The sequence below is a fragment of the Argiope bruennichi genome, chromosome 9, assembly GCF_947563725.1.
Source record: "Argiope bruennichi chromosome 9, qqArgBrue1.1, whole genome shotgun sequence".
In the NCBI taxonomy this organism is placed as follows: Eukaryota; Metazoa; Arthropoda; class Arachnida; order Araneae; family Araneidae; genus Argiope; species Argiope bruennichi.
The window spans coordinates 76,919,112-76,945,258 of record NC_079159.1 but is presented as its reverse complement, the minus strand read 5'-3'; the positions used below and the strand labels follow the sequence as shown (position 1 = coordinate 76,945,258).

At 29.2% G+C, this 26,147-nt stretch overlaps 1 protein-coding gene across 1 annotated transcript; it reads left to right on the top strand.

Moving 5' to 3' along the window:
* Nucleotides 1-546: 546 nt before the first annotated feature.
* LOC129984746 (probable methyltransferase-like protein 24) lies at nt 547-24,712 on the top strand. The gene is made up of 5 exons (XM_056094695.1): nt 547-761; nt 10,154-10,325; nt 14,253-14,402; nt 19,408-19,567; nt 23,239-24,712. Exons 1-5 carry the CDS (start codon nt 560-562, stop codon nt 23,443-23,445), a joined length of 891 nt encoding a protein of 296 aa, XP_055950670.1. The 5' UTR covers nt 547-559; the 3' UTR covers nt 23,446-24,712.
* Nucleotides 24,713-26,147: the final 1,435 nt, after the last annotated feature.

Sequence of the window (26,147 nt, the reverse complement as noted above, 5' to 3'; positions counted from 1 at the left end):
TGTGTGTGTGTGTGTGTGTGTGTGTGTGTGTGTGTGTGTGTGTGTGTGTGTGTGTGTGTGTGTGTGTGTGTGTGTGTGTGTGTGTGTGTGTTTAATATAAATACAAATATGAATTAGGACAATTAAAAACGAAAGGTTTTATTATAATCACGAAATCGAATTTTCGACCATTACAATATTTTCTTTCTTTTAAATTCCTATATGAGAAAGTAAAAAAAAAAATCTCCATCGTTAAAAATTATTTAAGTTCAGAAAGGTTAAATAAAACAATCTTTTATTAAATTTTATTTAACTCTGTCTTATTTCCCCACAAAAGAAGTGTCAACTTGTATAAATAGCAGTCAACGAAAGGGGGAAAAAACCGACTGTTTAGGAGGAAGTGCATAAGAAACCGGTACAAAAGGGCTGATGTTGCTTTCCGTTTTGTGCGAGGGGTAACATCATCTGACCCTAGGTCACTTTCTCGCTGGGTATGTGGGTCAACAAACTGGTCTAGTCAGACCGAAAATACAGCCATCAAGTTCAGAACGGCGGATGGTATTCAGACACTAGTGAAAGTATGGAGAATGTGGTCCAACGTTTTCCATGTGTGGGCCGCTCTCAGCACTTCGTCTGCAACAACCGAAAGAGAAACAACATCAAAAAGTGGTTGCCTCTCTCTGCTTGTTTGGCTTGTCTCTTATTTGGGATCAAGAGGATATGGTTCACCAGCGCCATCTATGAAGAAGAGGCGAAACTAGTAGAGATGAAATATAATATAGGTAAGTCGAAATATCATTTTCAATTGAAGATTTTATTCTCGATATGTCATATACTTCCAAATATAATGTGTGTGTTTTTTCTTTTACTTTTTTCATTTTTGTCAACATAAATGAATTTTTTTCTATGATTTTATTATATTCATTTTTTATCGTTAAATAAAACTTAGCCGAATTGTGCAATCTTTTTTACCAAAATGCACGATATTTATCGTAAAAATTATAATTACAAACTAATCTATGAGAAATACATCATAAGATAGTTTCATTTTTATTTTAGTTACATTTTATTTTTTATATTGTTGACATCATTTTGCAACGAGAATCACGTGTCCATGTGATAGAGTATCCTTTTGAAATTAGATCTTTTTCGCCTCCACATCATAATTTAACTCTTTCTAGGGGCTTGGGGAGTATGCTTCCCACCAAATTTATCAATCTTTGTATGAAATTATGTAAGTTGGCATAAGTTTTAACAAATTTTTTTAGAAAGTCAGAAACTTAGATGCTTCAGTTCTTTATCTCAGACAAAATGATGTGCCTTGATTTGTTACTTAATTATTCATTAACCAAATTAATTAATTAATCAAATTAAATTTATCTAATAAGCTAAACGAATCCCTTTTCTTATTCTAATTTCAGGCCTAAAAATATTGTAACATAATATGACTGAAAAAAAATGGCCCTTTAAAGGGTTATAACAACAATCTAATTTATAAAAAAAACAGTAAAAAGAAAGAAAGATAAAAGTGATAATGGAGAATAGGATGGAAATATGGAGATATGTTCATGGAAAAATGGAGAATAGGATATCGCCTCAAATATTATTGACACATATTTTAGAATCTAACCATATCCCTAGCAGAATTTATATTGTGACATTAATCTGACAATTAGAAATTCTATCTTAAGGTATCCGACTAGGATAAAAACATACATTTAAATGAAATTTCATTTTTTTTTTTTGCAGTTTTTTTTTAAAAAAAGTACTTTTTCTGTTTTCAGTGATACTTTTATTTTGTCTCTATGTCAATTAGCAACGAAATTACAGCAAACTATTGGTACGTAAGTGATGCTTATTTATAAGCATGTAAAAACTTTAAATGTATTTTTTGAAGAACGAGTTTATCTTACTGAACGAGTACCGTCATATCTCAAAAAATAATCAAGATATCTTAATGAAATTTATAATTAGTATTCAGTTTGTTATGCAATGTAATGAAATATGGATTTGATGGATTCATGATTGTTTAATACAAATATTGTTGAAAAAATTCCGAAGCTTCATAGATAATTTCATATATTACACCCAAAAATTTTATTTTTGAATATAATTCTTAAATAATAGTTAGTTACATTCGTAGTTATGTTACACATGTAATGTTACAAAGAAAAATGAAAAACTGTAACAATTTTTTTCTCTAAAACAATCCTAGCGTTTGTAAATAAATGCTAAAATTTACATCAAAATATGTTTTTTCTTGAAATACTACATATATATTTAAATAATTTCACTTTTATTCATCATTTTATCCTTATATTAATAAAAAAAATCATATAAACCTTTAAATATATTTTAAAGAATCCCTTCTGAGCCTAGTCGGATACCTAAAAAACTGTTTATCGATAAATTATATAATTATAAATCCCCAATCTTCTGCTAATAAATATTACATTTTGTTATTAAGATTTTTGTAAAATTCCAGATAAATAAATTTTTTATGTTATCCTGGAAAAGATTTTAATCATGTCGCATTATATTGTGCAAAATCGTTTGCTTTATGTTAAATATTTGGTTGCTTCAAATTATCTGAGAAATTTAGGTCCATATTCGATAAAAAAATAACTTTAAAATGCTATCATGTATTTTATAACAATCAGAACATGAATTTTTGTAAGCTTTATGTGTGTCTATATTTATATCAGGTTTTTTTTTTATTGATGTTTATTCTTTCCTTCTGCACGGGTTATTTAATATACCCTGCATTTGAATTAAATATTTTATTTTGTGTGTAATATTATTTTTATACTATAACAGAATCAATTCATGCTCATGTGAAACATATAAAATGATTTTCATCAATTTAATTTTGGTGCTTAATGCTTTTCTTGAAAAAAAACCTTATTACTGTATAGAGTAAGAAAATCTGCTCTTACTTAGATAAAAAATTAATTGCACAGTCAAATTTGACAAAAGTTTCAATAAAGATGATGATAATTTTCTATTTATGACTTGCATTAAAGGAGTTTCCCAACATGCTATTCTGTTTAGCAGCAAACGAGAAATCATATGTTTTGTAAACTGTCACATGTTTACACTCTGACTTAGCATGCCTTGATACCATTTAGATTTAAGCTTAGAATAAACAAATAATTATGTAACTAATCATATTAAAGAAAAGAAAATGTCTTATTAGAATTATTTATTTCGTTCCATATTCTCCATTATTTAGTTTCTTATCTTCATTTTTAAAATCAGAATAAAGAAAAGTTCAAAACACTAGAGATGAAGAATAATGAAAGGAACAATTTGCCATTATTGAACAAAATCGTCCAAATCACGGCTGTATGCGACCAATGCCTATGGTCAAGACAAAATATATAAATAGTATGAACACACTAAAAAATGCTTAACAATAAAGGCTTGTGATCAAGACGACAAAATATGTAAATAGTATGCACATACTCAAAAAAATGCTTAACAAAAAAGGCTTATGATCAAAACGACAAAATATGTAAATAGTATGCATACACTAAAAAAAATGCTTAAAAATAAAGGCTTATGATCAAGATGGCAAAATATGTAAATAGTATGAACACACTAAAAAATGCTTAACAATAAAGGCTTGTGATCAAGACGACAAAATATGTAAATAGTATGCATACACTAAAAAAAAATGCTTAACAATAAAGGCTTATGATCAAGATGGCAAAATATGTAAATAGTATGAACACACTAAAAAATGCTTAACAATAAAGGCTTGTGATCAAGACGACAAAATATGTAAATAGTATGCATACACTAAAAAAAAATGCTTAACAATAAAGGCTTATGATCAAGATGGCAAAATATGTAAATAGTATGAACACACTAAAAAATGCTTAACAATAAAGGCTTGTGATCAAGACGACTAAATATGTAAATAGTATGCATACACTAAAAAAAAATGCTTAACAATAAAGGCTTATGATCAAGATGGCAAAATATGTAAATAGTATGAACACACTAAAAAAGGCTTAACAATAAAAGCTTGTGATCAAGACGACAAAATATATAAATAGTATGCATACACTAAAAGAAAATGCTTAACAATAAAGGCTTATGATCAAGATGGCAAAATATGTAAATAGTATGAACACACTAAAAAATGCTTAACAATAAAGGCTTGTGATCAAGACGACAAAATATGTAAATAGTATGCACATACTCAAAAAAATGCTTAACAAAAAAGGCTTATGATCAAAACGATAAAATATATAAATTGCATGCACAAAAAAAAAGTTTAACAAAAAATTAAACTATTTTTTCTCTTCTAATATTTTTAATAATTAATCTAATTCTAGTAAAACTACATTTTGTTAATGCAAAAGTGGGAAAATTGTTGAGTCTGAATTGCGTATTTCCTAGAAGACTTATATATATACTAGATATATAATAAACGTGAATGTTTTATATCTTTCTATCTTTTTTTAAGTACTAGCCATCTTTTGGAGACCAGCTGATTTGTCGGGAATATTAATTAAGCATAATTTCCATTAAACTTCTTATGTATATATATATATATATATATATATATATATATATATATATATATATATATATATATATATATATATATATATATATATATATATATATATATATATATATATATATATATATATATATATATATATATATATATATCTGTGATGAATGTATAATATAATCGTTACAGATATTAATGCCGTGTTGTTTAACAGCTGACACATGTCCTGATTACACATGTCCTGACACATGTCTTCATGAACCTTCCGAATGAAGTAAAGTTGTATGACATATTAACATTATCTTAAATATCTCGGAAATCTATTTCAAACTGCACATTGACTTTGATTGACTTAATATAATTGACACATTAACTTTAATATAATTTTAGTTTTTGAATACTTAAATAAACTGTGCAGATTAGAAACATAATCTTTCTTCCTTGAGTCTTAATAACGGAAGAAAATTCATGCGATAGAATATGTAATAAAACGATAAAAAAGGTGCGAATTTCATTCGTACAATCAAATCTATTATTGAAAATTGCGCGCAAAAATATTTTGGGAAATTACCAAAATTCAAGAAAAGAATATACGTCTATAAAGTTGGTATCATAAAAAAGACAACTTTTTGAACAATTGAAAAGTTTATAATTTAATTTTATGCAATGATAGGGATACATTTTCAAGGGAAATTGAGAATATTCGCTTGATTTTTAATTATTTAAAATTATAATTAAGATTTCAAGCAAATCGTTCAGAGGTTACATTCTCATTCTCCAAGGTATATCTATGCCGAATTTGATGGCACTAGGTAAAAAAATTTGCAGGTCAAAAACACATCCAGAAGAAAATTTTGGATAATTAACAGAACACAAATAAGAATTTATACTTGCATATTTAGATTCAGAAGAAAATTGATCTCTCGTACTATTCGTTTCAGTATCCAAAGAAGACCACTTTTCGACGATTCTACCTCCTGAAAGGAAGATGAGCGAATTTCTGGAATTCTTTTTCATTCTTTAACCTTGATTTTCGTCCTATTTGAAACTTTTTCATTTAATTTTTTCTTTTTTTTTTCCATATGTATCTAAGTAGTGTGTCGTTTCTGTCCATACTAATTTACGTTAACTCAAACTTGTGTATTGATTGCTATATAGTTATTTCTAACGCCAAAAAACTTTCAGGAGTGCCACGAAGAATATTTTCTATAATATCGTTAAATGTGACCGAGAATATCTACCATTGCTAATCTCAAAATGTTCTCAAAAAATTCAATAACAAATAAAAACAAAGAAAAGTTTTAATATGTAAAAATATTATAATTATGGAAAAAATGAATCAGCAAATTTTAAGAACATAAATCTTCCCTTTATTCATCCTAGTTTAATGTATAGACAGACCTTACAGTAAATAAAAATTGCTCTAAAGTATTTTATTGTGAATTACTACCTTTTTTTTCAACAATATTACGACTTATCAGCAATTTTTAAGCCTCCTAAGTTCCTACATATAATCCGAGTTCACCTTATCGCTCAATGTAAACATCTCTCTTTCCATCTTTTCTCTCACCCCTATTCTGACTAAATACACGAATCCTGATGCATGCTCAAACAAACGCAGGGGGTTTCCAATGCTAGAGCGAACAGAATGTCAATTTGATTGTAAAACGCGCTTCACCACCAGACACCTCTTTCGGCAGTGAAACAGAAGTAATAAATTTTACATATTTGAAGTCAATTATTTGCAATCAATTTTGTTCAATTTGATTTATAGAATATGAGAGGAAGGATTGCAAGTAAATATTTTCTTATAAGTGAAATTGTGTTTTTTGTAAGACACGAACAGATTCTCTGAATTATGTATTTTACATCACACCGAGGCCGGGATAGCCTGGTTGGTTGGACTTGCATCCCTCGGGTAGTGTGTTCGAACCTCGACGGGCAAAGACTTTCCGTGTATAAAGTGGCTGGTGCATATATAAATCTGTCGTGGTCACAAAGTCCTCCAAGTCGAGATAATGCCACTGGGAGTACTGGTTTAGAGATGACAGTTCTCTGATTCAGGTCTAAATGACGATCTATGGATGAGTGAATGAAATGTATGAATAAAGTCTGCCCCGTATAAAGGGTTGTGACGTATGAGTAGCTAAGTCATACTCTTGGCCCTAGATGGCGCTACTGATACAAGAGACGCTAAAAGTCCCGGCTTAAAATCGCTGGCTTTGTCAGCGTGCTTGTCTATGGCAAGAGCCATAAGAAATACACATCGCACTGAAAACTGTCTTAGATGAAAATAAAATTGAATGCAGTTCACAATTTAAGAAAAGAAAAACATTTTTTTTTCCTTGTTTGATAGAAAGTAAAATGCATTCCACCACAAGACATTTATCCCTCAACAATGAATTATTAAGGCAACGTTTTATTAAAAATTCTAACTATTATTTTAAACCTATTTCTGGCTTCGGTTGAACGAGTTTTATTTAATCCTTTGAAAAAAAATAATAACCTCGACTTCGAAATTAAGAAGAAAGGCAGATTGTATGATTTGAAAAACAATTTACATTGAAAAACAATATATACATAAATTTTGCCTTTGAAAGTCTAAAAGAAAATTCTCATTTCTTATTAAAAGTTATGAAACTTTGTAATCATACACAATTAAATTCCCTCTGGCATTAAATAATTGCAATACACTTTGACAATGCATGGCTCTCTCTTCGGATATCCGGGTTCACATTACTTTTCTGTTTGCCTAATCATATTCAGCTTTAAGTGTTTTGAAATAAAATCCTTTTTATATTGAATCAATTTTAACAAGTGATTTTAAAAGGAAATGTCATGGATAATTTTAACTGAGTGTTTTATGGGTCGTTAATTTTAGAAACGTGTTTGAATGATGTGAACTTCTTTTGAATATATAATTTGTTTGCATATTCTTTTCATTATTCTTATTAATTTAATGACTTGTTTTAGAATCTTAATGCAGCCCTTTCTTTTTCTTCTTGTAGATGTAAAAACGATTTTCATTTTGTAAACCCACAAGTGCATTTTAATCAATTGTAAAATTTCCGAGTACCTATGGAATAAAATTTTAAAAGATACAGATAAATCAATAATATAACTGTATTTTTTAATCTGAATTTTACATATTTGAGCATAAATGAATCCCTAGAAATATTATTTTATATCTATTGTTATAACCTTTCTTTTTAATTTGTCTATTTTTGTAAATATTTTTGACCATATTTATGGATGTGGTATCTGTAAAAGAACTTGATTACCGCACCAGCTTGTTACTAGTCTTAAACCCAACCGTTTAGATTGTGTCTATGAAAGTAAAAATTGTGAAATAACTTTCGAAAATAGGTATTGGTTGATGCCATTCTCTCAGCAATTTATATTTATTTTCTGCTTTTTTGTTTGTTTGTTTAGCTTACAGCAATTTTTGTTTATTTTTAACAGGAATATACAAAAATTTTGAATTACATAAAGTTTCATGTTTAAATTACATCAACATCGAAATGTACACATTAACACAGCATTTCTCAACGTAAAATTTCAAATTAAAGATTTTTTTTAGGGAATTTCTTTGATCAATTGCTGAATAGAATGAATATAAATTTAAATTGTTCTACCTAATTACTCTACCTAAGTTTCAAGTAAAATATGTCAATAAAATTTTCTTGTTAAAACGTAAAATTGTTTTATTGTTAAATAGTATATGCATATATTATGCATAGTTTCAAGTTAAATTTAATAAGAAAAAAATAATAATAAGCAAAAACCGTAAAACAAATTAAAATTAATTAATTAAGTATTCAATTATTCAATATATTAACAGGTGCTGAGGAAGATATGCATTTCCAAAAGAAATGCATATCTTCCTCGGCAAATTTACATATTCCGAAAAAATTAATAAAAGATGCATAAAATAGCATACAATGAAAAGATCTGAAACCTTGTGATAGCACTTGAACCTATTGATCAACATCATCATGTGTTTCCTTTTTTATTATTTTTTCATTAACAATTGGAATAATGGAATTTTCACATTCCTCCCGTCCCGATTTTTACTTCATTTTATTCCCTATAAATTTCACTAGAGCTAAATTTTGATTTAAAAAAATGAGTATAAATTAAGAACAAGCGAATTTTAAACAATTATTTAAGTAATCCTTTTTATTAATTCTTAGCACTCTAGTACTTTATTATATTAGGGTGTTCCAGAAGTTTCTTTCTTATCCCTCTATGAATGGCTTTATCGGGCTCTGCTTGGCGAACATGCAGTCTTATCTATTAGCCGTCTATGTCATCGGTTTCAGTCGTCCCACAGCTCTATTACACCCCGTGACTACACCACAAAAAAGTTCTTTTGTCCATTTGGTGGGATTGGAAAGGCTTAATTTTCTACGAGCTCCTCATAAAGGTGAAATAATAAATTCTACTAAATACTGCCATCAACTGGATCAATTGAAAGCTCTCATAGCAAAAAAACGGTCAGAATTAATGAACCGACCAGGCGTTGTTTTTCAACGCGAGATCACATATTGCATTAGACGTAAAAGAGAAGCTCTTACAGTTTAATCGGGATGTTTTACCGCATCCTACATACTCTCCAGATCTCGCTCCATCCGATTATTACTTATTTCTGTTCTTAAAAAATTCTCTTCGTGATAAGAACTTTAAATCCACCAGCGAAATAAAAGCTCACCTCGAGGATTATTTCTTGTCCAAAACACAACAATTTTGAAAAGAAGGCATGATAAGGCTTCCTGGGAGACGGAAAAAGGTAATAGAGAAAAAGGGTTCTTATATAACAAAATAAATAATATCTTAAACAGTAGATAATGTGTATTTATTTCATATTAGAAATAGGAAAGGAACTTATGGTACACCCTACTATATTCTTATTCTCCACTAATCACTTTGATGATCAGCTGGTTTGCCCGGTATATTGATTGTTAATTAATTAAAAGGTTAATTTCAATTATATCTTTTATGCATAACACGATGCCAGTGATTCTGTCAACAAATTACTTTTAAATCATGACAGGCATTAAAGCCATATTGTTTTAATAGCCTTACACATTTTCGTTTTATTTTGTGCACGAAAGTTCTTCATAGATTTGAGTTTCAGGACATTATAGTGTCATTATCTGAGTATTCTGTTTCAAACTACACGCTGTCTTTATTGGAATGGAATTTCCCTTTCTGATTCCTCAGGACAATTCGCAGACAATTAGCTAAACTTTTTTCTTATATTTCAACAGTGAATTTAAATCACACCATTAAATATCTGATCAATTAAGAAAAATGGTTTGAATTTCATTGCAACAATGAAATATATAGTAGAAAATTACGCAAAAAATTATTATTATTATTATTTGAAATTTGCAAAATATCTTGAAAATTTTACATGACAATTAAACTAGTATTATTAAAATTCAAATAAAAATCTCAAAGAAATCAGTTCAAATTGCACATTCACATCCTCCAAAATAAATCTGTGCCAAATTTGATTGCTCTAGGTCGAACTGTCTTTCCTGCTGAGAGTTAATACATTTACAGTTACATTTATCTTTTGTTCTCAGTAAAAATATATTATATCCCTAAGAATTATTTATTCACATAAAGTTTCTTTTATAGAAAAGGACTTCGAAAGACTTCTGTATTACGTGCAGCATCCAAAAACCCTGTGTTACACAGCTTTATCCCTTGGCGGCAGTAAAGACGCCACAAACAGAACGGATGGCGACAAAATTATCTGCCAAGACCAAGCCCCGCCTCTTAGACCACCTTGCCTTGTATATTCTTTTGGGTGAGTTTCCCACTGATTTAAAGGCAATGAGATTTGCATTTAAATCAGCGGGAGTGTTCTTTTCTCAGCTTTCTTATATATTGCCACAATACGTCATTTGTCTACTTTCCATGAAAGTGAATGATAGGTTGTTCTTCAACCGATGATCAGTTTACCAGAGAGCTTTGTTCATTCATTCATTTTAAATATAAGAAAATAAATACAGTATTATATCACCTCTTTCTACTTTTTACTTTCTTGTATAAATAGTATAGAGAAAATGTGATAATCGTCAAAAAATTCGAGATTTTCACGAATGACCACCCTTTAAATCTCCATGTTCGAAAGCACATTTTTGGAAAATGTCCGTCGGTCTATCTGTGGCAAAGATAATTCAAAAACGCTTTGAGCTAGACAGTTGAAATTTGGCATACGGTCTTTACATCAAATTTGCAGACTTTCAGCAAATTTTGAGTAAAATCTGTTCAGGTGAAGTTCTTCTGTCCTCCTGTTCGAATATAATAAATACGCTACTTACAAAACAAACAGGGCAAAAAAGATTAAATTTGATACATAGAGTTAACATCCATAGTCTATATGGCTTTAAAATTTTGAGCCAAATCTAACTACGGGTTGATTGTCTGTCGGTCTGTTCTTTCAGAAACATGTTGACACAATATTTCAAAAACGCAATGACTTAAATATATCGAATTCGAAATGAAATTTTGTGATTACAAGTGCAGTTTGGTGTGATTTTTTTTTAATCGGTTGAGAAATTTTTTGGATGCAATTAACGTAAACCGGAGGTTTATCGCCAAGGATGACATGACAGATTCAGTGAAAATGCTAAATTCACGCCAAAAGTTAATATTTCATTACTGTTGTACCCTAATGTTATGCAAGGCATTCTCTAGTGTGACAAATTTGTTAGAGCATGCGAGGAAGTTTTGATAAGACCTCTCCCGTTGTTTCATTTATTTTTGTATGTAATTACAGTAATGCTTATATCTTGCTTTGTTTCAGTAATGAACAGAAATCTTGACATTTCAGTCTTTCAACCTTCGTAATAGTAACAATAAAAAAACGTTGCTTGCATTTGTCAAATATCATTCCAGAAATCCTCTATAGCCGCATAAATTTTACCATTTCTTATTTCTTTTTCTTTTCTTTGTCAGATAACAGTGATTTATCCATCATTTCCGTGACGGCCCCAGAAAGTGACAATAATGCAATTCTATAAATTTTACATACAATATCGCTTTTTCATATTTTATTCTTTATGGATAGAAATATTGGACGAAAATGTTTTAACCTGCGACTGATGATTGATAGACATTATATGTCAAGATATTTTTCAGCAGTCCTTTATACATTTGCTTTATGTGTTTGTAAAGGGGAAAGCACACCTTAAAGATAGGATTGTATTTCAAGTTACAAAAAACTTACTTTGAAAAATTTACTTATTTAATGTATATACTACTATAATGTATATATGTATGTATGTGTATACCTACTATACATATACATACATATATATATATACATACACATACATATACATTCTATACTATACAATACATACATATATATATATACATACACATACATATACATTCTATACTATACACATACATACATATATATATATATACATACACATACATATACATTCTATACTATACATATACATATATACATACACATACATATACATTCTATACTATACACATACATACATATATATATATACATACACATACATATACATTCTATACTATACATATACATACATATATATATATACATACACATACATATACATTCTATACTATACATATACATACATATATATATACATACACATACATATACATTCTATACTATACACATACATAAATATATATATATATATATATATATATATATATATATATATATATATATATATATATATATATATATATATATATATATATATATACATACACATACATACTATACTATATGCCTACTATATACTATACTATCATATATTTAAGTCATTGTGTTTTTCTGATATCGCATTTGCATGCTTGTGAAAGTACAGGTCAGTAGACGGACATGACAGATATGGTTCGAAATTCAAAAGGTACTACACTTTGGATGTTGAATGAGTGTACCAACTTTCATCCATCTAACTCTCTTCGTTTGTTGTTATTATGCAAAATTCGATGTTACATTCTAACATCTGTATAGACAAATTTACTTTGAACGGAGTTTATTCAAAATCTGATATAAATCTATAAATTCAAATAAGAGTCCATATGTCAAATTTCATCCTAGCTCAAGCCGTTTTTGAGCTGTAGTGTTCACAGAAAAAAAAAATGTTCTTTTCAGCCTCGGGAAGATCTGAAAATGGTGATTCATCAAATTCTGAAGTTGACATTTTTTGATGATTAAATTTTTTCTCTTTATATACATACAAAAAACAAAAAAAATACAAGAAAATAAAAAAGCTATAAATGATATTGAAGTTTGAGGCAGTTGATTAATGATTTCTTGAACAACATCAAACTTCAATAGCATTTTTCCCTCTTTATTTTAGATACACTCAAAACAAAAATATATCATCAATCAACGTAATAAGCCTTTGCATTTGATATAAAAAGCTAATAATTAAGATTTTCTTAACAAAAGGGTTAGAAAAATTGTTCTCAGCACTCACATTTTTATACGCACTCTGAAAACAAATTATAAACCGTACTTAAGCTACAGCGTAATTTAACCATACTTAAACTATAGCGTCTATATGTGTTGTACTGTCGCTCTACAGACGAAATCATTTGACCCAAAGCTACCAAATTTGGCAATACTTTGGAGGGTGTAAATAGGCATCTCGTAGGGATTTTTGGAAATTTGAATTAGAATTTTAATTAAATAAAATAGTAGGCGAAACTTCGACGTTTTTTTCACCATAATTATCAAAAATATTATTGCACGAAAATGTTTTTTTTATCCACTTAAAATTCACAACATTTATCTTTCCAAGAATAAAAATTTTTGCCTAATTCTTCTTCACTTATTAAAGAAATATTTATCTTTATTTTATTTTACAATATATTTTATTGTAAAAATGAAAATTCAAAATCGCTTTCATTTTTGCTACTGATATTTCATTCTGGCATTTTTTTTTCTTTTTTTTTCGGGCCGCAGTGGCCTGGTGGTAAAGCCTCGGCTTCGGAACCGGTGGGTTTCAGGTTCGTGACCCGATTCCACCGAGAAACCGTCGTATAAGAGGATCTGGTGCACGTTAAATCCGTCCGGGTCAAACGTCTTCCCGCTAGTGTGAGGTGGAGAGGGACAGTGCCATATCAGGTGTCGTCTTTGTCATCTGAGCGAGGTTCAAAATTTCGTGGTTCGTCCCAAAACATACCTAGTGTTGCATTAAAACAGGACGTTAGTATAACTAAACTAATCTGACTTTTTTTTCCATTGTTGATGACCAAGACATGAAGATGCGATTTATTTGTCCATGCTGAGTGGATTTCCATATAAGGCATACTTTTAACGAATTTTTTTTTAATTTTATTGTACTTATAGCTGAAGTCTAACTTCAGGATCGAGCAATGCTGAAAAACTTTTAAAGTGCATCGATTTTGGAACATTGCTAACCCTTCCTAGAATAGGATTAGCTACATAAAGGTATCGATATAAATTAGGGAAATATGCAGCAAAATAAACAATATGTTGTCGATCAGGATTTGAAATTTAAAAAATTATTGCCATTAAAAACAAGTTATACAAGATTAGCAGTGATTATTCCCAGCAAACCAATGAATAGCCAAAAGTAGTTAGTTAACAAGAAAGGGAAAAAATATCTGTAATTGCTTATTATTGACACAAAAGAAGATGGACACGGAAAATTCAATAATAAACTGCATAAACAATTGTAATCTCTTTTATTTACAGAGGCAATGACGAGTGGTCCTTCGAAGAAGAGATCGTCAACTTCGGATGTGAAGTGTACACTTTCGACCCGAGTCTAAAGATGGGCCCCCATCAGCACAAACATAACATCTGGTTCTATCCGTTCGGAATCTCTCATTTTAATGAAGACAAGTAAGTCAGCCAAATAACACTTCTAATTTTTCTTTTAATTTTAAAAACTTATGTCCCTGATAAAATATATTCTAAAGCAACATTTTAAAACAAATGCGTCCCAACACTATAAAAAAACCTGCTATATTGCAAATTTGTTACTTTTTTTAATCATTCAACTTTTTATATAATTTTTATCAAATTTTCTATTCGTATAGAAATGATATATCTATGTGATAAATTGGATTCATCAATAATTTTAAAATTAATTATTTTGTATCCATTTAAACAGAATTTAAATATATGATTTGCGCGGGTTTCTCATGCCTTTAGAGATCTAATATCTATAATATTAACTGCAATCAGCAACTGTCTAAGCAATTCTTTAGATTTAGCACCAGTTTCGTTCATATCCAAGCTGTTAAAAGGTTGCTACTTCCTCTCTGCACCGGCTATGCCTCGAACTCGGATAATAATACCTGACAGCTGCATTTAAAATTCATTTTTGATTCTTAAAGTTAACATAAACTGAATCGTAACTCTCTCTCTCTCTCTGTGTGTGTGTGTGTGTCCGTCCGTGTGTGTATGTGTGTGCGTGCGTGCGTGTGTGTGTACGTGTGATGTAGATGGGAATAAAATGTTATTTAAGGCTTCTTGGCTTGTTCTTGGTAAAGGTACTTCGTCTGTGCACAAAAAGCTTTTTGAAAGCACAATATATTCTATCTAATTGATCTGAAGTAAGTTAAAGGTCTTCGAAACAAATATTAACTTTCTAAGCTTGATAAATTGTTCGTGTACTTTTTAATCTAAGACTTTTTAAAAAATGAGCAGGAGAAGTTTCTAAAATAAGCAATATTTTTAAATATTGTGAAAATAAATATTGAATTTTACAGGTACAACATTCAAAACTGATTGGGCAAAATTTAAATTGAAATTTTTAAACTAATAAATCATTTAGCTGACAAAAAGAAAAAGAAGATCCTTTACACTGACGAAAACAAAACCTTTGATCTTGCTGATAGGATTCTTACTACGTTGAATTGGATAAATTATCAGACGATATGTTTGTTTGTTTTTTCCTTCTTTTGTTTAAAAAAAAAGTTTTTAAAGGCAATTAATTCAACTAGTTTTTGGTGAAAATTTATAGTTCGTAAAGGGCATATAAGCAAGTTTAAGTTTTTAAACTGTAAACTTCAGTTTTTCCAACGGTTGTTTAAATTTTTAAATAAAGAAAAATCATAACTTTTTTCAGATCTCATTACATTTGAAAACTTGATTTTTGCCAATAATTTTTAAGACCATATCTTATTACCTCAGAAAATATATTAAAACTATTGAATTTCTTCAAATTAACAGAAAACCAGCGCCCAAACCAGACTAAATGGAAATCAAAACTGTCAAATATTTTTAGTAAGATACCATAAAATCTCGTAAAATTACAAATATCGAATACAAAAAGAACATTTCAAACTTTCTTCAGCATTATTGGAATTGCCACGGAAATGGCGTTTCGTACATGTGTATACTCAATACACATAAATAAAATCCAATTCTATAGTTTTTTTATGACACTGAATATCGATCACTGCTATTAACAAAGAATGTTGATCACTACACAGAATATCGATCACAGTTATTTTTAAACTACATTAAGATTAATTCAAGTCTATTTTACTGCCAGGAATAGTATGCTTTGTAAATACGAGTACAACAAATCTGAAAATATCGTTTTATCCTAGGTATTGTATCAACAAAAAAACAAAAAAACATTCAGCTTATAGGTGCAGTATCTCTAAATAATTGATTCCTTAATACATTTTTATTTACATTTTCATAAACCAATGAATGGAAAACAAAGTAAATGACCTTGTGAGCTGAAAGCTTGTAATCTTGGAAAGCTTTTTTTTTTTAATTTTAAATAATGCAATAAAATTTCTAAAGAATAATGTATTCCGAAGCTACTAAGAAAATTTTTTTAAATTTCGGTTATTTTTAAATTAATTAAAAATTTTATTAAAATTCTGGAAAATCTTTACTATAAAGGACTTACTATCCATGTAGTAACTATATGCCCGATTGGCAGCTCTAGATTCAGTGGTCTATTTTGAACGAATTTTGAGTTATGCAACATCCCTCACTCAATTTATAGAAATATGCCAGCCAATTGATATTATTACGTTAAAAATATTTTTTTTAAATTCTGCTTTTTGTAAACATGATAGCTCTGAAAAGGAACGCATTAAGGTGTACGTACACACTTGAAGATTTTTTTTAAATTTTAACGTTAAAAATCCTGTTTTTTCACAGTAAGTTATTAATATATGTTTAAACTCATTTCAGTGAGAAAAAACCATATTACACTAATTATTAATTAATTAAATAATATTTAATGAGCTAATTAGCCTATTTTTTGAAACATGATATCTTAAATTCTAATTTGTACAGACACACAATTCTAATTGGAAATGATACCTAATATTAGTCTTCATGTTGTCTGCCTCAATCAAGTTATAAAAATTCATGTTTTTTTTTTAAACAATTTTTTCATCAATGATGAATAGAAAAAGCGAGATTTTTTCTGTCATTTTAACATTTAAACAGCTATTAAAAATTTATTTCTATAAATATAACTTTGATTGAGGCACAAAACATTCGCTATTTCATACAGATTATTTTGATATATAAATAACTGTATTTGGTTCATTTCTTGTTGAGTTATGATTGTTTGAATGAAGTAACATAGTGGAAAAATATCATTCTTCATAAAATGAGTTTTAAAAACACCGTAACTAGAGTTTTCAATGAAAGCACCTCAAGAAAAATAATTATAACTCGAGAAATATTTGGAATATTGGCAACATCTTGGTATCGTTTGAAAGCTAAAGTATCAGAGAACATTATTAAGCAATAAAAAAAATCGATATTTTGAACGATTTTTGAAGTTTCAAGTGTGTACATACACCTTAAACAAATTAAATGACCTTTAACACATTGCATGTCATAGCCAAGTCTATAATATTTCCCAGAAAACCACAAAATGTTTTTTTTTCGTAAGTAGCATTTATTTGACAAATATGTGGTGTGAGGAATGATTTGGTTAAATAGTTTTAATTTTATCAGTTTTTAGCTTATTTTGATGTCGCTCACGTATTAGCGGCGTGGCTCTCACGTATTTTATATATGCGAAAAAAACCATACTTGAAAGGCGTTTCCCTGTTGGCTACAATATCAGATTTTCGTATAAAATGCATGCTAATATTGCTCAAAGAAAAGCGATGAGATGATGAATGAAATTGAACACATCGTACGTATGTGTGCGATGCGGCCCTCTGGGAAATGTTACTGTCGCGCACATTTGCGCTATGTCACATTACAACCTACCTACGTCACATTGCAATACCACAATATATCACTATTTTTCATCAATTTATATCAACTTTTCTTTAAAATACATTTTAAGGTTAATTGTCTGTCGGTCAGTCTATTCGTATTTGTGTGAAAGCGATAATTTAAAAACGTTGTAAACAACAGAGATTAAACGAATTTCCGTCTAGCCATCGAGTCCAAATTTTGATGTACTGAAATTAATCTCTGTTGTTTACAACGTTTTTAAATTATCGCTTTCACACAAATACGAATTGTGTGAATACGAAGAGCAAGCTTAGTTCCCTTCACTATATTACGAAGTTAAATATAAAATACGCCATATTGTGCAAATGTACAAGAAAGTAGAAAAGAGAACACTTCTGCTGATTTATCATCCGCATCCAGCACAATACCATTATGAAAATTTCTCAATATCTTGAGTTTACAGACATTATCCAAAGAAATTAATTTAATTTAGAATTGTAAAATAAGTTTGTTTCTTTTTGCCCCTAATATTTTTAATTTTAGATATTTTGCAGAACCTTAACAAAAAATCGTCGTATTTTCACAGATTATTAGTCAAGTGCGCCTACTTAATTTTGGAATCCATTCTGCGTCTTTCACAGAGAAAATGGTATGCTACGTCTCAGTGCAACATAAGAGCAAATAATTAGATTTAAATTACGTGTGTTTATCCTATGAAATTACGCGAAATGATTCAATTTTGCTTATATGTGCTTAATAATAAAGTAACAGTGAATAAGTATATTTTTATAGCAATTTTCGTTCATTTTTCTGTGATATTTCATTTAAGCTAATTACCTCGCTGAAAATGTTACATTTTTATAGATATTTTGCATATTTTATTCCATAAAAATCTTATGCTATAAAAAAAATGATTGCTAAAAATTTTTGAAAACGATCAGATTTTCTTAAGAAAGAACACATTTATTCGTACTTCTTTTAATAATAGATTTAATTAAAACCATTTTTTAAAAATGGGCTTTTATTAGTATACTGGACCGCAGAATCTTTTGTATTTTAATTTTTTTCTGCTTTTTAATTTTGGAATATATTGTTTGCAAAAATCTTAACAAAGTGGCTCTAGCAGAGACAAATCAAAATTTTATTTAATAATTAAATTCTGAAAATATTAAAACAGCGTATCATCATCGAGAACACACAAAATTTCATAATTCTATAACACCAGGAAATGAGTAAAAGTCGATTGTAAAAATACTTTTTTACCAAGATGATTAATTAAAAAAAATAACATATAAAATAACTAAATTATTTAAATTAATAAAAAAATTCTTCTTCTTGCGTTTATTCTGTACCAAAACTTAACTAACGTTTCAAAAATGAATTTAAAAAATTGATGATAAAGTAATTCGATAAATAAAGGGTTAAGTATCAATGTTTTAAAAATTAAATATTTTTTATGTAATTTCATTCATTTATTCTTTGGGAACTGCAGTTTCACATTAAATCTTGTGGTAAGATGAATATATATTTCAAATGTTCTTTAATATTAGGAATTTTTTTAAACGATTTCTAAAACCAAATTTTGGATTTAAAAATCATAGAAAATCGAATGAAAATTTTCAATGATTTACAGATTAATTAACTATTTTTTTTTAACCGTTTGTTTTATCTTCAGATTCATCCACAAGGAAATGAAAACTTGGCGAATGCGAACATTCGACGCCATCATCGATTTCTTGGGCCACCAAAGCAAGACAATAGATGTCCTGAAGCTGGACATTGAAGGCGATGAATGGAATGTCATCGAAGATATTCTCGAAAAAGGGTTATTCAAAGTAAGCAATATGTGACCATTAGTAAACGTTATATTTGTTGTCAACAAAAGAAACAAATAAATGCCTGGTCACTCAGCAAAATCGTCTCAATTAAACTCACTAAAAAAATCATCTCTAAAAACCAAACTATTTGCATATAGTGATGTTTCTGACTTTGGCATCAAAATGAAACATTTTTGTAACTTGAAATAATAATAACAATCTCCAGAAAACTTCCTCGCATAATTTCTATTAAACTTGTCATGCCGGAGAACTCCTTTGCAATGGTGTACAATAGTTACGAAATATTAATTGTTAAATATCAATCAAAAATATTGTTAATATCGCCATGTCAGATAATAGTGCGCCAATTGTGGCAACCATTCTTCTGTATAGATTCTGATTTTTGTTCTTTAAGATTCTTGTTCGTCTCGTTTCGTGGTTGGCGTTCTGTGGTGAGCGTTCAGTCATGAATAGTATGGAACTCTTAATTAAATATTGTTGATTACAAATTAGTTTCATCATTTAAGAAACGAACCAGCACTCGTCGCAACTTTATAGAAAAAGTAATGCATACAGTCCATTTAGTAATCTACATTTAATATTCTACATTAATTTTCGGTGTGAATTTAACATTTTTACTGAATCTATCGAGTCATCCTTGGCAAGTTATTTGGCGATTAATCCCTAACATGTGTTAATAGTATCCAATAAACGAATTTGTGTTTTCGACACATTTTTTTCAATCGATTCAAACAAAAATTTGACACAAAATTGCATTTGTTGTCCCAAAATACCATACCAAATTTCTTATATTTAAATAATTGCATTTTTGAATAATTGAATTTATATGTTTCTTAAAGTACAGACTGGCAGAAAGTTTAACTCAAATTTTCACAGATGTCTACACTATAGAAGTTAAATCTGTGTACCAAATTTTATCTATCTAGCTGTCTTCGTTTTGTAGTTATCGTGTAACTTCTATTCAAACAACCGAACAGACGAACTTCCTCTGGATAGATTTTGCTCAAAACTTGAAAGAAACCTACAAATTTAGTATAATAACCGTATACAAAATCTCATCTGTCTAGAGCAAAGCATTTTTGAGTTATCTTTGTCACAGACAGATAGGACAGACGGACATTTTTCAAAGATATGTTTTTTTGAATTCAGAGAAGTCTAAAACTTGGAGATTCATTAAAATTTAAAGTTCGAATTTTTTGACGATTACTTTTTCTATATTTTTTTATATTCTTTCTCTATACTTTGTATATAAGAAAGTAAAAAGTAATTAATTTAAAAAATAAAAATCCCTTGAACACTGTTTAAAAACTGTAGTGTTCTTTGTTGTGTAATTGAAAGACCCATAAATCTCTTTTTGTCATCTAACATTAAAAAAAACTGATTTTCATTTTTTTAACTTTCCTACCAGTTTATGCATTCAAATTATTATTATTTGGCCACAGCGTTTAGTTTCACAATATACTTTAGAATTTTAATTTCACTTTTAATCGCTTTTAATAATCTAAAATTAGAATATAGGCAAAACATATTTTACTTTTATTGCATCATCCCATTGTTTCCTTCAATAATATTAATCATCTAATATTTAACAAGTTTTTAAAATTCTTGTGTAAGTGTTCTTGCATTTCACTGGATAGCACCTGCGACTTAGTTGCAGTTAGGCGTTTACACATTTAACCCTTTGCCCTCTCACTTACCAGTCAAGACGGTGCATCAGTTTGACGTTTTATTTATTTATTTATTTTGATTGTTAAAAATGCCTGCTGAATGGTAAAAAGATATAGATTAATTTTTCAGAAGTATTCGACTTAAAACAATTGTATATATTTATAATTCAGACAATAAATTATTCTTTGTATTAGGTGAATAATTATGAACCTAATTACTTTTCCGGGAACAAAGGGTTAATTTCGAAATTAAACAATTTGGAAACAGATTATGCAGCAGCATAATATATTACGAGCTTGCTTACACATATATCACAACAAATACATTAACCTTATCTAGTTTTGGGCTAACTAAATAAAGACATGCAATTTGCTTCTCTTTTGCCAATTAAAGTTTTTTTCAAAAATTTATTTTGTGAAAAACTGTATTTTTTAACAAATCTCGATTAGTTTTAAATCAAGATGTTAATTAATAAATCGATCTAAAACTTTAAAAAGATCGCTGTCACCTTTTAACCATATTATAATATTAAAATTCTCTCTTTGCAGACTTAAGTAAAATGGAATTCGAAATTTAGTTGCTGATTTCATTTGCGCCTTCTCAAAGGAAGCTCACCAATTCAGGCATCTAGTAGCCACTAAACTTAAGTCATTTGATTTATGGGTTATCGTCAATACATTAAATCCAGCATTTTATGAAATATCTAAGAATTTTATAAAATAATGCCTAAAATTGGGTGATAATCATATTCTTGTTATTAAAATTAACTCGCCTCAGACTTTAATAAAATGAAATTCGAAATGTACATGCTGACATCATTTGCGCCTTTTTACTGTATATACTGTACTGTAAGTTACTATATTAACGCCGGCACTTTATAGAATATCTAGAGGTTTTATGGAATACCGAAAACTGCTACTACACTTTTTCTAGGCATTCTATTGAATGCCAAATGTCAAACCGGTAAAGTATGAAATTCATCACCAATGCATGAAAAACAGTCTATTTCAAAAAACATGGATAGGATCACATTCTGCAGTAAATTAAACCAACATTATAGTGAATGCTTACCAAAAAGATTTCCGTTTCTGATGTGTTGTTTAAAACGAGAACCAGTGATGTACATGTATGCCCAAAGCCTGATCAAAACATTCATACCTTTCGTGGATGCGCTAGTAAAAATAATGAAAATTATTATTTTGTATACATTTTGTTCCTAAACTAACAAACTGTTTAAATAAGAAAGTTATCATGGTCTTTTTTTTTCATGCTTCAAATACAAAATTCAAATTCTTCAAATACTAAATAGCATTTTTCATTCAACAGAATGTCAAATAGTGTATATAATGTCTAGAAAAAGTGCATAATAAGTCTTATATTTTATACGTTGTCCAAAAAAATGTCCATTATTCTATAAAGTGACAAGTTACTCCGTAGAATGCCGATATTTGTCGCTTACATATACATAAACAAACAGGAAAAGATAACCATTTTGCAATAATAATAATAAAATTTATGTACTTAAATGCAAGATAATCGAAGAGCATTTTCATATTTAATGTCGAAACATTTATTGCGTTCTTTTGGAAATTAACCAAATACATATTAAATGACATTTCTGAATAAATTGCATATAAAATGTCTACTAAAATATGACTAAATATATGGACTTGTATTCTAATAAAATATCATCGCAGTCAAGTAAATGAAAGAAAGATGACGTTTATAGGTTGCGCTTATTTACTGAGGTGCTCGTGATACATTTGATTTATTCTATAGTAGGTGAAGGTATCATTCAAATCTCTGATTCAGAGAACATGATGAATTTACATTGACAAAAAGGAAAAACAAAAAATCTATTTATGAATGAAAACAGAAACTACTATTTGTCAGAACTAAAAAAATATACATATATCACATTAATGCATTATAAAATGCATACATTTTTTTCACCTAAATTTTGCATCTCAACCATGATTAATTCTTTTCTCTTCTTGTAGAAAATTAATCATCTTTGCGTCGAAGTTCATCTGCATTCAGGAGATTGGTCCAGAAAACTGAGCATCTTAAGGAAACTTGAAGATGATGGTCAGATGAGGTTCTTCAGCTCGAGAAAAAATGTGGTGACCAAACCAAAGACAGTTCCGGGTCTTAAGAACAGGACAGAACAACTTTTCTACGAACTTGCCTGGTACAGAGACTCATAACCTTACCCGTTCAAGCAACTTGGGTTGTTTAAAAAAATACATATATATATATAGTATATATATATGAAGACTAACTACTCCCAAAGGTAATAGGAATCTTTGGAAAAGAAGGTTACGCAAAACATACTTCAAAATGATCAAAAGACCTCATAAATACGGTACTTGATTTACGAGGGTCACTCTGAAATTTTTGAGATACACATAGGTTTTTTAAAATTACTTACGGAATTTTATGAATTTCCAGGGTAGTCTCCTCCAGCATTAATGTACTTCTGTAGGCGAATTTTCAAAAGATTAAATGTCTCAAGCCATTTATTTCTTGGAATCGATGGAAAAAATGCATTCATAGTCTCATTTTCAGAATGAAAAGGACGTGCAAGCGAGTTCTTTATTAGATGTCTAGATAGAGTGAATAGGGTGGATGTTCTATCAGTTTGATGTGTTTTTGTTCAAGAAACTCTACTGCCAATCTTGCTGAATGAGGAGATGCATTGTCATGGTGGAGCATCAGTCCTTTAACATAACATTCTTGAAGAATTTCTGGAAGACCAATTATCTGGTGTACCAATTATCCTTGAGTGTCTACAGTGCTTCCAGCTTGATGGCTTTGGCCAATCCTGTACTTCTGAAGAAAACTGCATACATTACTTTTCTTCATGGCACATTATTTTTTTTTTTTTCACTATGGGTGTGGGATCATTTTCAAAGACCCATACTTCACTTTCTTGACGTGTTGGAACGTCAAAAAATGGTATGTAGTTTTCATAACCAGTTACGATTTTAGAAATAATGCGATGGTCACCATCTTGAAGTAATTTAAGAATTTCTTTACTGATTCTGACACGTTCATCTTTTTGGTGCTCAGTTAAATCACGAGGGACTCAACGGCAAACTATTTTTTTCATATGCAATTCTTCATAAATAATGGTGGTGGATTCAGTGTTAAGTTCCTTCTGTATCATTTGGTAAGTGAATGATCATCATCGATTAACATTTTCCGTATAAAATACAAATTATCCGGGATTACTGCTGAGTTCTTCATCCTGAAAGGAATTGCGACCTCTATTAAATTCTGTAAGCCATCTAAATACAATAACACGAGATGGATCTTCATTTCTAAATGTTATTTGTAGACATTGAATGCATTTTCCCCCCTTTAATGCTATAAAAAAATCATAACATGATAATGTTCTCATTTCAACTCCAATTTTCCTTTTGCCTAAAATTTATTCGACGCTAAACTACTTGCAATTGTCAGTAAAAAAAATCGTCTGCTGTGCTAAAATAATTCATATTTTCAAATCTAACTGTTAATTTTTTTTCTGCTATTTATCGTCTGCGCATATCACGAAAATTTCAGAGGGGTCCTCATATTTCATTGGAAAATTTCTCCCTAAATCATTTTTAGCTAAATAGCTGCAACAGATAATAGTAAGGAAATAACCAGATTGTTTTTTTTTTTGACAAATCATTAGAGCTTGATGTTCAGAGGGAAATAATTTCATTCTTCCCATTTATTTCTGTACTCAGAGCTACTTGGCTAGTGAATGAGTCGCTTTACTAAACGTATTTTTGGACTGTGCTCATTTTTCCCAAAATTTAAGAGAATCGTAAAGATAATTCAGATAATATTTAACTAATGTGCTATTCAACCTTAAATGAAAGATATACCATAAAAAAAGTTCCTATTCTAGAGTATTGGTTACTATAACACGTGGATAGAGAGATTTGAAGTATATTTTTCTCAGGCGCCACAAAGACAAAGTATTAGTGCTGTGATGTTAGTCTAAATTTAATGGGTTATATATTAGGAATATATTTTTTCTTTGATATTTATCCTAGACTGGTGCTTGACTGGAAGCAAAGAATATCTTATAATGCCCTGGTGCCATTTAATCTAGCTATGTGAAAATTAGTCAATACAAAAATTGCTCTGGAGTACACCTTTGGATGAATATGTATTAATCATTTTTTATTGTTCATGTAACGTTTATGAACGTATAAGACATTACTTTGAGAATCTTTCTTCTCTTTTTTCGTAAATGTTATGTTTGATTTGGCATTAAATTTAGAAACATATGCTTTTCTCCTGTAGAGATAATATATATATACATATATATCCATTTGTATTTTATGAAATATCAAAAGGCCATGAGTCTAGCAGACATATTTTTAAGAATTTCCAGCAAAATAAACCATTTTATCTGTAAACACAATGTCTGTAACTTTATCTTTGAGTCAAAGTGGCAATAATTATTAATGCATTGCTTGATTTTAACGATGATTTAAAGAAATTTATTTTGTGACAGTGCAGTGTCAAAGTTTTCAAATTAAAATGTATAAATTTGCTTCATTTTCTACATTCTAAGGTTGTAAGATTTTTTTTTTTCGATTGAGACTTTCAACATAAAGTATCACATAGTAAGTAGTTGGGAAACGAAATGTTAATATTTATCTCTGGAATTGAATCATTTATTCAATGGTTCTATGCAGCAGCTTTCTGTAAAGCGATGATTTGGTGAGCGATCTGCTCTGAAGTTATTTCTTCAAAACCGTTTGGTAATTACCTTCACGTGAAGCTGCAATTCTTATTCTATGTGCAGCGTATTCAAATTCAAGTTAAGAGGTACAGAACACTTTTATTATTTGCACCTGTATTATATAAAACTTTTTTTATAAAAAAAAATTCTTGTGTTTTCAAA